The 17674-nt window shown below is 49.4% G+C and overlaps 2 protein-coding genes across 2 annotated transcripts; both read left to right on the top strand.

The window, feature by feature from the left end:
- Nucleotides 1-929: 929 nt before the first annotated feature.
- LOC122381294 (gastrula zinc finger protein XlCGF57.1-like) lies at nt 930-3103 on the top strand. Its single transcript, XM_043365295.1, has one exon. The coding sequence runs from the start codon at nt 931-933 to the stop codon at nt 2479-2481; it is 1551 nt and encodes a 516-aa protein (XP_043221230.1). The 5' UTR covers nt 930; the 3' UTR covers nt 2482-3103.
- Nucleotides 3104-6473: 3370 nt separating this feature from the next.
- On the top strand, nt 6474-10926 carry LOC122381282 (uncharacterized protein K02A2.6-like). Its single transcript, XM_043365272.1, has 2 exons — nt 6474-7522; nt 10603-10926. The coding sequence occupies exons 1-2, from the start codon at nt 6653-6655 to the stop codon at nt 10924-10926; spliced, it is 1194 nt and encodes a 397-aa protein (XP_043221207.1). The 5' UTR covers nt 6474-6652.
- Nucleotides 10927-17674: the final 6748 nt, after the last annotated feature.

Genomic DNA, 17674 nt, shown 5'->3' with positions numbered 1-17674 from the left:
TCAGTGTAGGACCCTCAAAGACCGGCATGGAGCTGTTAATAGCTGGCGTTGGTTTCTTGAGCCTCGTGACAATCGAATAAGGGCCGGGGCCCCATTGCTGTTTTTTTTTTTTGGTTGGGAATTATATGATTACCCCTGATTTTCCTTGGGGGGGGGGGGGCATGGCCCTGATGCCTCCCCCCTCTACCCGCCGTCTCCGATCCCCACTCCGATGTTCCAGAGGGAATTGATTAAGAAAATGTTAACTTGACCAGCGGCCGGCCCAGAGCGGCGGCCCAGTACTGCCCTGATCCTGACCTCCCGCCGGGTCCCCACGCACTGTGGCGACCAGCCCCTCATACAGCTGAGTCTGCCCCAGCTCGTTACCGGCGGGCAGCTGCATATCGTCATCGGTCGGGTTTATAAGCTGGACCTGTGGATGTATGTAACCAGCCGAGCTCGTTTCAGCAATCATGCTGGGCACCTCTAGAATCTGCTCGGGTGTCTCCTCGGGTGACTGGGAAACAAACTCGACCAATTTCTCGGACGAGTGCCGGCCTGCCGTATCCAGCTTTACGGCGACCACACGCACGTGCCTGGAGGCCGGAGGGCACCGTCACATCTGTGGGGAGGCACAACGCTCGCTCACGGGCCTTTTTATTTACCGTGGCGATGTTGACGCGACCGTTCGCAAGGCAAAACTCATGTGTTGGGAGCGCTGAGCAAGTTGGGCCATTATCGTGGCCCGGGTTCTTTGCGTGTCCCCAGTAGAGGGAGCTCCAAAAACTTCTAGGGACAATCCCTAGTAGTTTTTGATGATTTCAAAACTTCTAGGGACAATGTCCCTAGTGTCCCTAGTGGTGGTGACGCCCATGATTGGGATCATTGATGTCACTCACATGTCTATGCACTTGTTTGCTGATAGATAACGTTTGTAGCATCAATCAATATATGCAAATGTGTTCTCCAGGTTTTGGTGGCACTCTTCAGTGTCCCCACTGCGACTTCAGCTGTTTGGGACAACATCGTCTGGACAGACACTTGAAGAGACGACACGGCCAAAGCGTGAAAGGCAGCTACAAGTGCAAGTGGTGTTCTTACGTCACCGACTATCCCGGCCTCATAACACGGCACCGAAGGACTCACGCGGAAGAACGGCCGTACCGCTGTGAAGTGTGCGGCAAAACGTTTTCTCAACAAGTCGGTCTGACCGCTCACCGTCGTGTGCACACCGGTCAGAGTCCGTGCAAGTGTGATATATGTGGGAAGGTGTTCACACGGTCCGGTACCCTGACGATGCACAGACGTGTCCACGCTGGCGAGAAGGTCCGGCAGTGTGAGCAGTCTGCGACCGAGTGTTTAGCTACAACTAACGGCAAAGAACACAAGACACCCGGTGTCCGTGTGAAGCCGCATCAGTGTTATGAATGTCGAGCCAGATTAGTTACACGCGCAGATCTCACTGTACACATACGAACCCATACCGGGGAGAAGCCGTACAGCTGCTCCATTTGCCCGGCACGGTTCACTGAGCGGTCACATCTCGTCAGACACATGCGGACCCACACAGGAGAGAAGCCGTATGGCTGCTCCATTTGCCCGGCACGTTTTGCTCAGCGATCGGCTCTCAGCGGCCACATGAGGACCCACTCAGGAGAGAAGCCGTATGGCTGCTCCATTTGCCCGGCACGGTTTGCTCTTCGTTCAACTCTCACCAGTCACATGCGGACCCACACAGGGGAGAAGCCGTTTGGCTGCTCTATGTGCACGATGCGTTTCTCTTGCCGGCCAAGCCTCACCCGCCACATGCGAACCCACACAGGGGAGAAACCGCACGGCTGCTCTATTTGCCCGGCACGGTTCGCTGAGCGTAAAAGCCTCACCAACCACATGCGTATCCATACAGGGGAAAAGCCGTTTGGCTGCTCCATTTGCCCGGCACGGTTCGCTCATCGGCCAAACCTCAACGTACACATGCGGACCCACTCAGGGGAGAAGCCTTTTGACTGCTCCATTTGCAAGGCACGGTTCGCTCAGCGGTATATCCTCACCGTACACATGCGGACCCACACAGGGGAGAAGCCTTTTGACTGCTCCATTTGCAAGGCACGGTTCGCTCAGCGGCATATCCTCACCGTACACATGCGGACCCACACAGGGGAGAAGCCGTTTGGCTGCTCCATTTGCCAGGCGCGGTTCGCTCGGCGCTATAGCCTCACCTTACACATGCGAACTCACACAGGGGAGAAGCCGTTTGGCTGTTCTATGTGCACGATGCGTTTCTCTTGCCGGCCAAGCCTCACCAGCCACATGCGGACCCACACAGGGGAGAAACCGCACGGCTGCTCTATTTGCCCGGCACGGTTCGCTCAGCGGTCAGGCCTCACTGTACACATGCGAACCCACACAGAGGAGAAGCGGTTTGGCTGCGTCATCTGCCCGGCACGGTTCATTCAGCAGTCAGACCTTATCGTACACCTGCGTACGCACGCACACGAGTAGCGCCCGCACAGCTGCTTCATCTCCCGGCACGTTTCTCTGCTGGGTCAGATCTCCCCAAACCCATGAGGAGCCACTCAGTAGAGCGACCGTGCGGCTGCTCCATCTGACTGGCACGGTTCGCTTTCCGGTTAGGACTCACGGGGAGCATGCGAATCTACACAGGAGAGCGGCCGTTCGGCTGCTCCATGTGCCGGCACGATCACATCTCATCACATCTCAAAAGTCACGCGCTGTGCCATACGGGCGGCGGCTTCATTGTCGTCCATCATAAACAATCCTGCTGAAAAAGGCTCACAAACGCATCAGCTCTTACCGCACACAGGCGGAGGCATAATAAACAACGCAGTCAGAATCTTTTTCGGCTAGGATAGATTTTGCAGTGCCTTGGCTATGTATGTGTCTGAAGGTCTCGATAACTTTGATGTCATGTTCCGAAAAGCAGCGTGGTGTTTCGTGCAGCGTTTATATGATTCGACAAATATCATTATCAGTGTATTGGTTAAATGTGACATAGGGTGGCACTCACCCTTAAGAGTGGCATGGAACGCTGCTCTGATAGCGCCTTGATATGTGATGTTTGGTAGAATTGGACCAAGTGTCTGTAAATACAAAGTTCTCTCTCTCTCATAATACACAGGGGAATGGCCGTACCATGGGCGTCGGAGACGGGGGAGGGGCTATTTGTGGGGGACGTCCCTCCCCAGAAAAAAACATCCATGGATATCTAAAAAAGTAACCAATTGCATCGGTCGTTCGCAACGAGTCGTTACACACAGAAATAAAACTTGTTGGAAAGTGTTGTGTATTTGCCTTGACCAAGCTGGCCGGCAGGACTTTAGTTATTGCAGTGTTTTAGAGGACGTGTCAGTTGTTGTCTTCCTTTTTCACGAGGCCTCTCTGTTGCCCATATATGGCTGGTTGTTGTCAAGGTTGTGTGTCCGACGTAGTGCGACTGACTGCGCAATACAAGCTCTAACCCGAGATAAAGTCTCAGCTATGAAGTAGCACGGACAAATCTCACGAAACAACAAAATTGGCGACAAGGATGAGATCAAGAAATCAAAAAGTGAGATCAAGCTGAGATAAAATGAATAAGAGCTAAAAGGAGATTAAAGGAATGTCACAAGTGCGCAACAATTGTCGCAAGGAAAGAAAAGCTGAATTACGATGCAAATGAAGATATAAGGAGTTGTTAAAAAGGAAAGAAAGTGAAAAAGAAACCAGAAAAACAAGTGAAAGTGGTTAAATTCCGTATTTGAACTCTCAAAAAGAAATTAAAATGGCTACGAGTCTGCCACCGCCACCGGGAATGCAAAAAGGTGAGGATTTTGGTAAATGGATCAAATCAGTTGAAATTTACATGGGTGCTCAAAATATTGAATCATCTGCTCAAAAAGTGAACATCGTGCTGCATCTTCTTGGCCCGGATGTACAAGAAATTGTTGATACGCTGCCTGATATAGCTGATGTAACCGACCCATACGTCAAACTGAGAGCACAATTGGAAAAGCATTTCAAGCCTCAAGTGAACACGGTGGTGGAGCGTCATGTCTTCAACATGATGCAATATGAAGGAGGTAGGGTAGAGGAGTACGTAGCCAAACTGAAAACGCAAGCAAGAAAATGCAATTTTGAAGCTTCGGAAATGGACAATCTGATCAGGGACAAGCTCTTGGCAACGTGCCCATCCTCCAAGGTCAAGGAGTCAATGCTCAAGGAAAGAGTGCTGGCCCTATCACGTGCCATTATGATATGGTCAACTGACGCAACAGTGAATGAACAAGTAAGAAGAATGGGAAAAAGTGCAGAAGAAGAAGCAGTGAACAAGGTGAAGTGGCAGAACAAAGAAAGAAATGAATCACTGAAGGAAAGAAGGAAACCATGGAATGTAAATGAAAGAAAGAGCCATGAAGATAAGAGGACATGGAAAAATGCAAATGGCCAAGGGAAGACATGGAAAAATGAAAACAATGAAGAAAACAGGAAGTGGAAGTTGGAGAAAACTGAAAGGAGACATTGCTTCAGGTGTGGGAAAACGAACCACCTGATCAAGTTCTGCAGGGTACCACCCCACGTCAGATGCCACAACTGTGGGAAACAAGGACATCTGAAAGCAGCGTGCAGAAATGGAAAAACGCTGAATGTGGAAAAAGAAGACCAAGATGATGAATTTGAAGAAAATCTGTGTGTGTACCAAAGCACATCAAAAGGGAAGGAAGCCATCAAAGTGAACATGGCTGTCAACGAGAAGAACGTCACGTTCATTGTGGACACTGGCTGTCCGGTAACCATGATTCCAGAAGAGCAGGCTGAAGGCCTCAACTTGAAGAAAACCAGATGTAAGCTCACATCCTACACAGGACATGAAATACCTGTCAGAGGAATGACAGATGTGGATGTGCAGTATGAAGGTCAAATGAAGAAACTGCCAGTATATGTAGTGGGAGGAAATGGCCCATGCCTCCTTGGAAGGAACTGGCTTCATGAAATCAAGCTGAACTGGTCAAGTCTGGTAGGTCAAGTGAAAGAAAAACCTGAACCACAAAAGAATATGAAGAAGCTGAGTTAAGTGCTGAAGGAACATGAAGAACTCTTCAGTGATGAACTGGGAACAATGAGTGGTCAGGAAGCTGATCTGGAACTGAAGAAAGACGCAGAGCCCGTCTTCAAACCAGCAAGGTCAGTACCTTACAGTCTGACTGATGCAGTGGAAAAGGAGTTGGAAAGATGGAAGACGCTGGGAGTAATCGAAGATCTCCGAGATGATGAACCAACGCCGAAGTGGGCAACACCACTGGTTGTGGTGCCCAAACCAGATGGAAGCGTACGCCTCTGTGGCGACTTCAAAGTGACGCTGAACCAGTACCTGAACGTACCGGTACATCCTCTGCCGAAGACCGAAGACTTTCTGGCAACCATCGGACCTGCGAAGTTCGTATCTGCGGTGGATCTGTCGCAAGCCTATCTGCAAATGAAGTTGTCAAAAGAAAGTCAGGAACTGTGCTACCTGAACACGCCGTTCGGACTGAAACGGATGCTGAGGCTCCCCTATGGAGTCGCGTCAGCTCCGATGCTGTTTCAGAGAGCGATGGACTGAATCTTGAAGAAAGTACCAGGTGTCAAATGTCTGCTGGACGACATCCTCATCACAGGAAAAACTGAAGAAGAAGCCTTGAAGCGGCTGGATGAAGTGCTGCAGATCCTGAAAACAAACGGTCTGCGCCTCAAGAGGGAAAAGTGTCAGTTCATGGCGAAGGAAGTTCGCTATCTGGGAGTGCGATTGGGTGCAAACGGAATCCGACCTGATCCCGAGCGAGTGAAGCCGGTGCTGGAGGCAAACGCGCCAACAAATCAAAGAGAACTACGTGAGTTCTTGGGAGCTGTAACGTTTTACAGCAAGTTCCTGGAAAATCTGTCGAAGATGGCGAAACCACTAAATGAACTCCTGAAGAAGGACAAAGAATGGAAGTGGTCAAAGGAATGTGAAGAAAGTTTCACAAGAATCAAAGCCCGCCTGGCATCTGCTGAAGTGCTCCGACACTTTGACGTGAAGGAACAGGTGACTGTCATCACCGATGCCAGTCCACATGGTCTGGGGGCAGTCCTGGTGCAGGGTGTTCCCGAAAGACCTGTGCTGTACGTGTCGAGATCACTCAGTGAACATGAAAAGAAGTACTCACAAATCGAAAAAGAAGGACTCTGCATAGTTTGGGCATTCGAAAGGCTGAAGCAGTTTCTGTACGGACGTCACTTCAAACTCGTGACCGATAACAAGCCACTGGCTCAGGTGATCGGTCCCAAAACGCCACTGCCAACGTTAGCAGCAAGCCGAATTCAGAGATGGACAATGAAAATGGCAGAGTACGACTTCACCGTGGAAGTCAGGAGGTCTGAACAGATACCGGTAGCAGACTGGCTATCGCGTCTACCAAAAGGAACCTCCGTGATGAATTCAAGTGCACCAGAAGATGAATGTACCGTGTGGCTGATTGGCCAGTTGAGTTCTCTCAACCCAGTCACTGCTGCAGCGATCCAGCGTGAGACGACAAGAGACCCGCTGCTCGCAAAAGTGGTCAACTTCGTAAACAAAGGATGGCCAGACAAAGTCGGAGAAGCTCTACATGCGTTCAAGGTCAGACAAACAGAGCTGACGGTGGAGCAAGGATGCCTAATGTGGGGCTGTCGAGTGGTAGTTCCACCGAATCTGAGGGAAAGAGTTCTTGAAGAACTACATGAAGGTCATCAAGGAATGGTCAGAATGAAGCAGCTGGCCAGGATGCACGTCTGGTGGCCAAACATGGACAAAGAAGTTGAAGCAGAAGTGCGAAGATGCCAAGGATGCTGGCAAAAGAGAGCTGAACCACCATGTACGGACCTGCATCCATGGGAGTTTGCAAAGGGTCCGTGGCAGCGAATCCATCTGGATTTCGCTGGCCCAGTTGATGGGAAGCTGTACGTTGTCCTCATCGACAGTTTCTCGAAGTGGATGGAAATCGCTCCAATGAAGCACATCACATCAGAAAAGACTATCGAGTATCTCCTGAATGTGTTTGCACGGTTTGGCCTACCTCACCAAATCGTCACAGACAATGGACCGCAACTCGTGAGCAAGGAATTCGAAGGGTTCTTGAAGCGGAATGGAATAAAGCATGTCCGAACCGCACCGTTCAAACCCGCAACGAACGGAGCAGCAGAGCGAGCTGTTGGCTGTCTCAAGGGCTACCTGAAGGCCACAAGTGGAAAGAAGATGAACCTGCCAAACTTCCTGATGGCGTATCGAAACACTCCACAGGCTACTACAGAAAGAACGCCCTCCGAACTGATGTTGGGACGACAGCTACGTACGAGGCTAGATCTTCTGAAGCCTGATCTGACCTCTCAAATCCAGAACAAGCAGCAAACGCAAGTCGAGCGACGTCATGGTCAACCTCGACAGGTTGCCATCGGTGACGCGGTCCTCGCCCGAGACTACCGCGGTCGCCGAAAATGGGCGGAGGGAGAGGTGATGGATGTGGTAGGGACCAAGCACTACCTGGTTCAGGTATTGTATTGTATTGTATTGTATTTACGATCATGGGCGATCCACACATGGCGTGGCGATTACTGCCCAGAGTCTGAGTCGGGTATAAGCATGCAGGAACAGAGACCAGTCGAACAACAACACACACACACACACACACACACACACACATACACGCACACACAGGAAGACTCTATATGCTACGATTTCTAACATACCGTGTAGGTACTTATATACATACAAGACGAGTGCCTAATTCAGGCCATCACGAAGGTCTATCGTTTTTCCACAGAGACTTGACAGCGCGTGCGAATTTAGAGGGTGGCAGCTGTGAGAGGTCGGGAGGTAGGTCGTTTAGGAGCTCGGCGGCACGGTAACTGAAACGCCGCTTACCGGTTTCTAGTCTGGGACGCTGGAGCTGGAGAAGGTTATCCTGACGTGTATTTCTATTCCTGGTTGAGGAGTCCCGGTTTTTGGCAAACATAGAGGCAAGTGCTACCGGTTCGCCGTAGTGTATCGCCTTACGTGCAGTGGCCATGGTTTGAAGTTTGTACATAAATTCGGGCGGCATCCAGTTGAGTTTCTCGCGCAGGTCAGTGACGTGGTCGAATTTGCGACGGCCAAAAATAACTCGAGTAGCGAAGTTCAAGATCTTTTGGAGTCGATTCAGGTTCTTTTTTGTACCATTTCCGTAAACTGAGAGGCAGTAATTTACTCGGGAGATGACTAGAGATGTGACAATGGTTTTGATGACCCCATCGGGAAGACAGTGCCGCACATGGGAGAGGCCGATGAGCAGACCCATACACCTCCGGCTGAGCTCAGATACATGGGCTTCCCAGGTCAGACAGCTGTCAAACACCACGCCGAGGTTTCCTGCCTGCGCACATGGTTCCAGCTCCGTGTCACGAAACGATACGACGACTGGGGGCAAGTGTTTTAGATTTTGACGGCTGCCGAATATCATGAGTTGCGTTTTGCTCGCGTTGACCTTCAGGGCGTTAGAGTGGAACCATTTGTTCAGTGCTTCTAGTGAGGCCTCCATGCGCGAGATAAGGCCACTTACATTGTTTTTTGGGCCACTCACTAGAAGCTGGGTATCATCTGCATATTGGAAAACGCATGCGTCGTCGGCGTGAAGCGCCAAATCGTTTGAGAAGATCGTGAATAAAAGAGGACCCAGGGCCGAGCCTTGAAACACGCCCATAGTGTTAGGGAGTGGTCGTGACAGAACCCTGCGCTGGAGTGCATCGGTCATTGAAACGCTTTGTGTGTGACCTTTTAGATATGCTTTAAACCAAGGAGTTTCGATGCCGTGCAGTGCGAGTTTGTCGAGAAGGAGTTTATGATCTATGACATCGAAACATTTGCTGAGATCGATAAGGCATAGGAAAGATATGTCTCCCCTGTCCGTGGCAGCTAGGATGCGGTCGGTGACGGACAAAAGTGCTGTTTCAGTTGAGTGTTGGGGTCGAAAGCCATGCTGACTAGGTGCCAAAAGGTGATTTTGAGAGAGATAGTGTTGTAGCTGCTGCTGGATGACTCGTTCAACAACTTTCATGATAACTGGTACTAGAGAAATGGGTCGAAAGTTGCTGGGGTCAGATGGGTTTCCGGATTTGAAAATGGGATGGACTATGGAATGCTTCCATTGCTCGGGGATGTCAGATTTTGAGATGCAGGTGTTTATGATGTGCTGTATGACGCTGCCAATAGCCAAGAAACTGGTTTTTAGCATGCGGATGCACACACCGTCCGCTCCGCAGGCGGCTGAGTTCCGCATACTGAAAACCGTGCATTCGAGCTCACCGAGTGAGATAGGCCTGGGCTGGAAACCGCATGCGCCGACGCGTGGGAGCCGTGCGTAAGTATAGGTACCTGTGTTTTGGTTTCGGATCTCGGTAGCAATACGGGGGCCGACGGACACGAAAAATGAGTTTAGTTCGTCAGCGGTTACATCGGGTTGAACTGTTTTATTTTCTTTTTTACCAGCTATGACTGATTTGATTCCCTGCCACACCTTGTTGGGGCCACGTTCACTAATTTCCCGCTGAATCACGTTGCGCCGGTCACGGCGAACGGCAGAACGAACTGAACGATTCAGGTCTTTATAAACTGTAGATTCCCGCCCGTGCAGTCGTAGTGCGGCGCGCCGTTGGGCCATGATATCACGGGTGGAGGCTGAGACGGGGGGAGCGGTGGGGTTTCTAATGGTCAGGTTCTTTAAAGGGGCATGGTCATCTAGGACGGGTAGGAAATGAGTCAGAAAAGCTTGCCATTTGTCATGCACGGTCATTGCAGTGAACACTTCGTCCCACTCGATGGACATCAAGTCATGATTTAGGGACGCGACATCGACACGGTTGATTGAGCGGGTTGTGATGACAGTTGCAGTTTTACGCTGTTTAGGTACGTTAAGTAGCACGTTTACGAACTTGTGTGGGCTAAAGTGACAGTGTTTTACATGACAGTCGAGCACGAGCTCACGGGTTTTGACAATACATACGTCAAGGAGTGAGCCGGAGCTGTACGTGGGTGCAGTTACAAGTTGATCGAGAGAGTAGTCCGATAAAAAGTCACTTAGGTGAATACGCGCGCGGAAACTCCGGTGTTTCAGCAAATCGCAGTTTAGGTCGCCGCAGATGACAAACGGAACCTTGGGGTGGTCGATCAGGATCCGTTGCAGCTGAGACTCGAGATCGTTGAAATCAGCGCGTAGGGCAGTGTCCGAGTAGCGGGGCGGTCGGTAGAGCGAGCAGACAATTAGCTGACGATCTTTCTCCAGTTTTAGGAGGATCCACTGGGATTCCAGCTGACTCTCACGGCACGGCGGAACTGTGAGTTTTAGCGCTACAGAGGTGATAGAGTTTTTGGTAGCAATGGCGACTCCACCGTAGCCACTGCCGTCGGGACGATCCGCACGGCTGAGTGAGTACCCGGGTAGCACAACCAGCCGACTGGGCGTGCTGGGTCGCAGCCAGGTCTCGGAGAGTAGGAGAACGTCGAGGTCTTGACTGCTGACCACGTCGGTCAGTTCGAGCAGCTTCGGCTCAAGGCTTTGAATGTTGAGCGCGCCGATAAGCAGTCCGGTACATGACCAGGTACATGACCAGGTCTGGAAGCGCCACATCGACCAGTTGCTGAAAATCCCAATGGCGTCTCCTCGTCATCTGCGTCCGGCTATGCAATTGAAGACGACGACGAAGGCATACGACGGGAAATCGTTGTTCCGGAGACGGCCCGCCCTGAGTCGCTGTCTGCAGAGCAGGAACCATTGTCATCTCCTCCGGAAGCTCAACAAGAACCAGCACGCGAGCCGACGCCCGTGCGCGAAGGAGCTGCTGCTGAACAGGCCGCTGACTCGCCCAGACGTCCAGCGCCGCTATCAACCCGACAGCCGGCGCCGGAGCCTGAAGTGGTGCTGAGGCGCTCCACCCGGACACGGGTACCAGTGAAACGCCTCAACCTGTAGCCGAAGCTTATGTAGATGTATGTATGTGATCTGTGTGCTGGCTTCTAAAAATTGGTTTCGTGTGATTTCAAAAGCTGGAGCTTAATTTAGTGGGGAGGAGTGTTGTGTATTTGCCTTGATCAAGCTGGCCGGCAGGACTTTAGCTATTGCAGTGTTTTAGAGGACGTGTCAGTTGTTGTCTTCCTTTTTCACGAGGCCTGTCTGTTGCCCATATATGGCTGGTTGTTGTCAAGGTTGTGTGTCCGACGTAGTGCGACTGACTGCGCAATACAAGCTCTAACCCAAGATAAAGTCTCAGCTATGAAGTAGCACGGACAAATCTCACGAAACAACAAAATTTGAAGAAAAAAAATTTGTTGATGATGTTCAGTTCGACGGTACCCAAACCTCAGGTAAAATGAAAATGTATCTTAGCATCTTTTGAAATTCGGACCCGTCGGATACCGGTGAGCAAAGCTGGCCACAGAGAAGGACGGTGGACGGAGGGATATTGTCCCCAAGTAGACGGAATGTAGGAGTTTTCCCTTCCAGTTTTAGTGAATGCTTCTGGTCTATAAATGCTTCGCTTTTAATTCAAATGCGTAGCACCATGACACCTAAAATTCCTATACATATGGGTAAGATACATAATTAGCGACTCCCTTCATTTGAACTGTCACTGTTCACGCTTTATGTGTGCCACCGTATTATTGAATTGATTTTTGGAGAGACCGTTCGTTTTCCTATCAGAATCTATTCATTTTCTGCCCCAATGTCCACAAATGTATTTGTATAGTGAGCATTTTAGCAAACCATTGCAAAAAAAACGCTAATATGGGGAACTCGTCCTGATTAGCAACCGGGGAGGGTCGCTAATAGGTCTATGGGTTTTCCCATAGTAAAAATGTCGAAAAATGTTACGCTCGAAAACATGAAATAATATACTTAAATGTAACATATACGCAAAGCACTTAATCACTGGAACAGCAGCATTTAGCCAGCACGTTTATGTTTGTGAAAGCTGATCACGTAATGCACCAAAGCGAAAATAAGGCGAAAGCTCATTTTTTTAGGTTATCCCGTATTGTATTTGAGGCCCACGCTGGATTCGGCACCCCTGCAGTCTGCCATGACAATTGGTATCACCCGCCACACATTGCAAGCTTCAGCAACCCCTCATTTTCCCTTCTCTCTTTTCCCATTCATTTCCCTTCTTGAGCTACTTGCGACAATGTCGGTCCCAAATAGGAAATATGGGCTGTGACATATTTTTAACCAACATGCAGTGTACAGTGAAACGATTCACTACGGGAAGGCTGCAATCAATTGAAAAATGATTGTCGATTCAGAATAAAAAAGGTGCATCATCTTAACGTGCATCGCTTTTCATCAGACATGGCACAAATACACCCGGTTTGGATAAGGAAATGGCCATTTTTATTTAAACTCACCTAAAACGTGTCAACAAAGACACCGACAACCGGAAAAGAATTGAGATTGCTAGGCATTGTTTCGTAGTCCTTTTGACATTGTTTTCTCCCCGATTTATCTTGCCAGTTTTTCTGTAGGGAGGTGGGTCGCAAATAGGAAAGGGTCGCTAGTAAGCATCCTTACCCTACACCGACAATCAACCTCACCCGAATACGACAGCTTTGATGAGCAGAACTAGTGTTCTCGTATCAAACTTGTCAGATGTGATGCAAAATTATTGTACTTTGGAGCTGTTTTGCCAAGTCGTTTCGAAAAAATTTCGGGCGGCGCTACGCACAAAAAAAAGAGAGGAATGTGACTAATATCGTCCCCATGCGGGGAGGGGCGTTCCTATACATTATCTGATTGGTGCTACCTACACGTCAATAATTAGGTACTATCCTGATATACAGGCGCGTAACCACGAGTCTGAAGTTACTGGGGACCACATGGACCGCGAAGACCAAATATTATATTTCAGGATCAGTCTTCGCCCGATTGGGGGGGGGGGGTTCACCATACCCAGCTTTTTTTTTGCGCGTGTAAGGAAAACCGCGGCGCGCACCACCGCCAAACTTGGTATAGCTTATGATACCTTAATTTCGCATCGTGTGAGAAAATTTTGACTCAGGTCACATAAGGTCAGGTCACCAGGTCGAGTAAAGTAACCATGCCTCTAAAAACGTTGACTCTGTCATTCCTACAGTTTACATGCCAGAAGTTTGAAACTCGGGCTTTTGCATGAGGAAATCAGTATGAACAATTGGTATATCTCAAAGTCACATCGGTGACCTAATGTCAGGTCAATTTTGCGACCTTTCCATTATAAGTCAATGGGGGGAAAATTGGAATGCTCTTCTTTTGGCCGAAAACACATTTAAACACCGTGAAACAGGTAAACATGACACACTGAACCGGAAAATTGCACCTGTGACTCCTTCTACCTAGTTATGTCCCTGAGGTCATGTCAGGTCATGAAATATCTCCAACAGTGTTTTACCATAGCTTTAGGTAGAAACATGCCAGAGCGCTGAAAACACCATGAATGTGTTCAGCTCAGCAATACGAATCGAATGACATGCAACATGACCTTTTTCCGTGACCTTGACCTGAGGTCAAATTTTCAAGTTCCTTTTCAGGTCAACTTATAGTTCATTCGACGCGTCTCGACGAGACAAACGCGATGCTGTAAAATCAGCGTCACACAAGCTTGGAGTCAAAAGTTATGCTACAAAAACCGTTTCCGCAAAAACGCCAACTTTTGATAGTTTTTGTCTCTGAAGGCTAAACCGTTGACCATAGGTCAAATCTGAGGACATTATTCAGAAAGACCTTTGAAAGAGCTATCGAATGCGATTTCCCGCAGCACTGCAGCTCTATTGGTTCCCGACTTATACGCCGATGTGTGAAAAGTTGCCAAAATCGGGAACAAAAGTTCATAAAAAACCAGTATAACGCCTTTTGTGGCGACTAACGGAGCGAGCGAGAGGGTGGGCCTTGCACGTGCGAAATTGCGAGGGGGTTCCTCCAACTGACTTGTGCAGGGCACCTTACTAACCGGTCTCTAGCGATGTGCCAAATTTGAGAACAATCGGCCCAGCCGTTCTCGAGATCTGGAAGCGGCACCCTGCACGTGCGCACGTGCAGAATGGGTCCCAACTGACTTGTGCACGGCACCCTACTAACTGCTCCGTAACCGTGTACCAAATTTGAGCGCAATCGGTCCAGCCGTTCTCGAGATCTGGAAACGACCCCTGCACGTGCGCACGTGCAGCAGCACCCCAACTCTGGCACATGGATATGCATTGCCTAGTGGGTGCCTACCTACATGCCAACTCTCAGCGCAATCGGCCCAGTAGTTACCGAGATATTGCAACAATTACAAAAGTGACACCTCTTGGTTTTGCACGTGGCACGTGCATAAGGGGTCACCCACATGCAGCGGGAATAGTGCAATACTTGGTAGAAGGAATGAAGCTACCCTACAAAAATTACCGCATGTAAATCGGTCAAGTGGTTGCTGAGATATAAGCCTCGCAAAAGCGTGACCACGGCCGGCCGGCCGGCCGCTCATACTCAGAAATTTCCGTTAATCTAAGGAAAGACTACGCTCGCTTCGCTCGCTCCGTAATTACCTTTGGTGACCTCCAGTGACTTCAGCGATGAACTGATAAAAAATGTCCTAGATACTTCTGAAAGATCCTGTAGCGAGCTTTATGTTCTTTTTTTTACTGCGCTTTCTAGCTTGCTTACTTTCAAGAGATAATCTGGTGTGGCCAAAAAGACCCCCACCATGGCGAAGTTGGCTGAGAGGCCCACCCGGGCGCGGGCTAAACAAAACATACTTTTTGTCTTCTATTGATTACATATTACTCTTCACGTCGATTTAGATACAATATTTGGCTATCTAAGCAAATTGAGGTGGTCGTTAGTTTTACTGGGGACGGTCCCCAGTAACCCACAAGTTACTGGGGACCGGTCCCCAGTGTCCCCAGTGGTGGTTACGCGCCTGCTGATATATCGCCGGTCTCGTAGCTCAGTCGGTAGAGCGTTGGACTCCGCATGGTGAGAGCACGCGTTCCCGGTTATAACAGTTCGGGTTCCAAGCGCGACGGGCGATTGACGTTTATGGGCCTTCCGAAAGGTATGGTTGCGGTTGATGGCAGGCCGTAGCCAGGCGAAGTCAGTAAGGGGACCGGCCGTGCGCGGCTATGTGCGCACGTTAAACTTTGGACTCCAAATTCTGCCATAGAACCGGAATTGCGCGATCGGAGTGTAGAGGGCAGGGTCACCTCAACAAGCTTTGCTTAGCTGGGGCTCTGTCCTTGTGAATGCTTCCATTCAAAAGGTTCGGCCTAAATTTATAAAAAAAGCTCAGAGGCTTTTGACGTCAACCATCTTAAATTGAAACGGATTTCGAATCTGATCTACTGTGCAATATGTAGGCTTTCGGTCCATTGCCATTGCACATGCAATGAAGTACGGTAACAATGTCTACATTTGGGTTTTTAGTCGGCCAATCCGTCCCCCCATTTAAAATTCCGTGGCGACGCCCCTGTGCCGTACGCCACTTTTTCTGCCCAGCGCAGGTCACTCAACGTACCATTCTCAACAGACACAAAGACACGCGTGGTAGCGGCTGTATGTAGGTACGCATGCTCCATCTACCCGGCACGGTTCACGTCACGATCGCTGATTGACAGACATGTGCACACTGAGTATATAGAGACAATGACCCACACAGGGGGGCGGCCGGTAGCTTGCTTCTTCTTCCTTAAAAATTGTTTGACCTGAAGAAGTAGAGCTGAAAGTTTCATTAGTTGTTCTTCCATGACAATCATGATCAATTGATCAGCTGAATTTCGGTAACATGTATTGGTAGTCAAGGTGACGCTGAAAAGTCTAAGGGAAAGATTGCGCAAATTGCAAAAACGAATGTGTTGAAATAGGCATATAACAGTTGTTTAAAGCGGAATCGACGTATGCACTCTGTATGCTTGATATAGGGGAGAGTGGGGAAAGATGCCCAGGGTTTTGCTATGTCATATATTATTCGAAAATGACGATCGGAAAGCAAAAACTTGGAGTTTCAACGGAAGCCGACATCATTTTTCTCCAAAAATATCACACTTTCGTGCCTGAAATATTATAACTTTTTTTGCTATTAAGCATTTTCCTGAAGAAGTGAAAGGGGGCATCTTACCCCACAGGGTGGGAAAGACGCCCCCTGACGTTGGGAAAGATGCCCCCTGCACTATAAGTGACATAAATGGGCACGTGAATCGCCTGAACGAATCAGTAGTCCCTTCGAGCCTGCAGTAGACACCAAACGTCATCATAAGGGCCCTCAAAAGTAGTCGTAAGGGGCTTCAGAGGTCATCGTTAGGGCCATCATAGTCCAGCGCGGCCAAACAAGCCTCCGTGGTGGCGTTCGGAGACCACTGCGGGGCTCTTATAGGTCTTCATGATGCTTGAGGGCCCTCGAGCCCATCGTGGGGACCTCCGATGCCAGCGCGGCCCGTGCGGCCAACGTGAGAGCCCTTAAAGGATGTCGTGAGGGGCCCTGGAGCCAATAATGGGGCCCACAGAGGCCGTCGTGAGGGCTCTCAGAGTCAGATGCCGCCCAAAAAGTCGCTACCTATGTGGGCCGAGAGACCGGCATGGGGAGCACCCGACCGTACTGGACTCTCAATAATCCCAGATCGGCTTTTGTCTACATCACAAGTATGTAATAAATGATTTGACGGGCTGTTTGAAGGACAGCCTACGGATTTAGGGGGCGTCTTTCCCCATCAGGACAGGGGGCATCTTACCCCAAGGTACCGAAGTAACATTAAATCAGTACAATTTGTTAGCCATAAAACTACACCCTGAAACAAACTGTTTGGGACACAGTACGAGGGGCGTTCAAAAAGTTCCCGGCCCAACCATGAAGGAGTTGGAATTTCGGCCTGCAACGCGGTGTGTTCAATTATGTGTTATTGGGAAGTCCACTTACGTAGCCATTAACCAATCTGCCCTGTGATTGGTTCAGGCTGCTAATTAATCGTAACATAGTTTGCCATTCCCGGTCAGAATGGGCGACGCCCAGAAGAGAACAGTGATTTGGTTCATGTATTGCAGAAAAATGCACCAAACGTTATTCACGAAAAGCTAGTGCCAACACATGTTGAGGTTTGTAAAAGTGGGCATCTCTGTTCAATTTTGGTCAACAGATCATTAATGGTCACCCCCGCAGTGGCCAGCCATCAACAGCATTGTCTCAAGAAAATATGAAAAATAAGCACTTCTTTTTGAAAAATGACAAATGTTCTGGTCTGGAACAACGCAGCAGAATCGGAGGTGTCTATCAGGTTCCTCAAAGCCATTCTTCGACAGCGTATTAATATGTTTAAGATCTCTGCAAGATGCATCCCCCGTTTGCTGACTCGAGAGGAAAGGCAAACTCGAAAGGAGGCGTAACGCGAAAATTTTGGCCCCTATATCGAAGATCGAAAAGAGTTCATTGAAATACTTGTTACCGTGGAGGGATTGTGGGTGCCACACGTTGACCCTAAGGGCGTGACCGAGTTGCACAAGTGGAAGCACACTGAGTAAAGGCCACCAAATGTGTGCGACGTGTTTAAGTCAGACGGCAAGGTGACAGTGGTTGCATTTTGGGATGCTGGCGGGGCTCTGCTCGTCAACTTTCTAAAACAGGGGCGCACAATTAATAATGAATGCTACACCTCCCTTCGATAACAGTAGCGAGC

The sequence above is a fragment of the Amphibalanus amphitrite genome, unplaced genomic scaffold (assembly GCF_019059575.1).
Source record: "Amphibalanus amphitrite isolate SeventyFive unplaced genomic scaffold, NRLGWU_Aamphi_draft 000117F_arrow, whole genome shotgun sequence".
Lineage (NCBI taxonomy): Eukaryota > Metazoa > Arthropoda > Thecostraca > Balanomorpha > Balanidae > Amphibalanus > Amphibalanus amphitrite.
The sequence above is the reverse complement of the archived record's forward strand: the minus strand, read 5'-3'. Positions and strand labels throughout refer to the sequence as shown.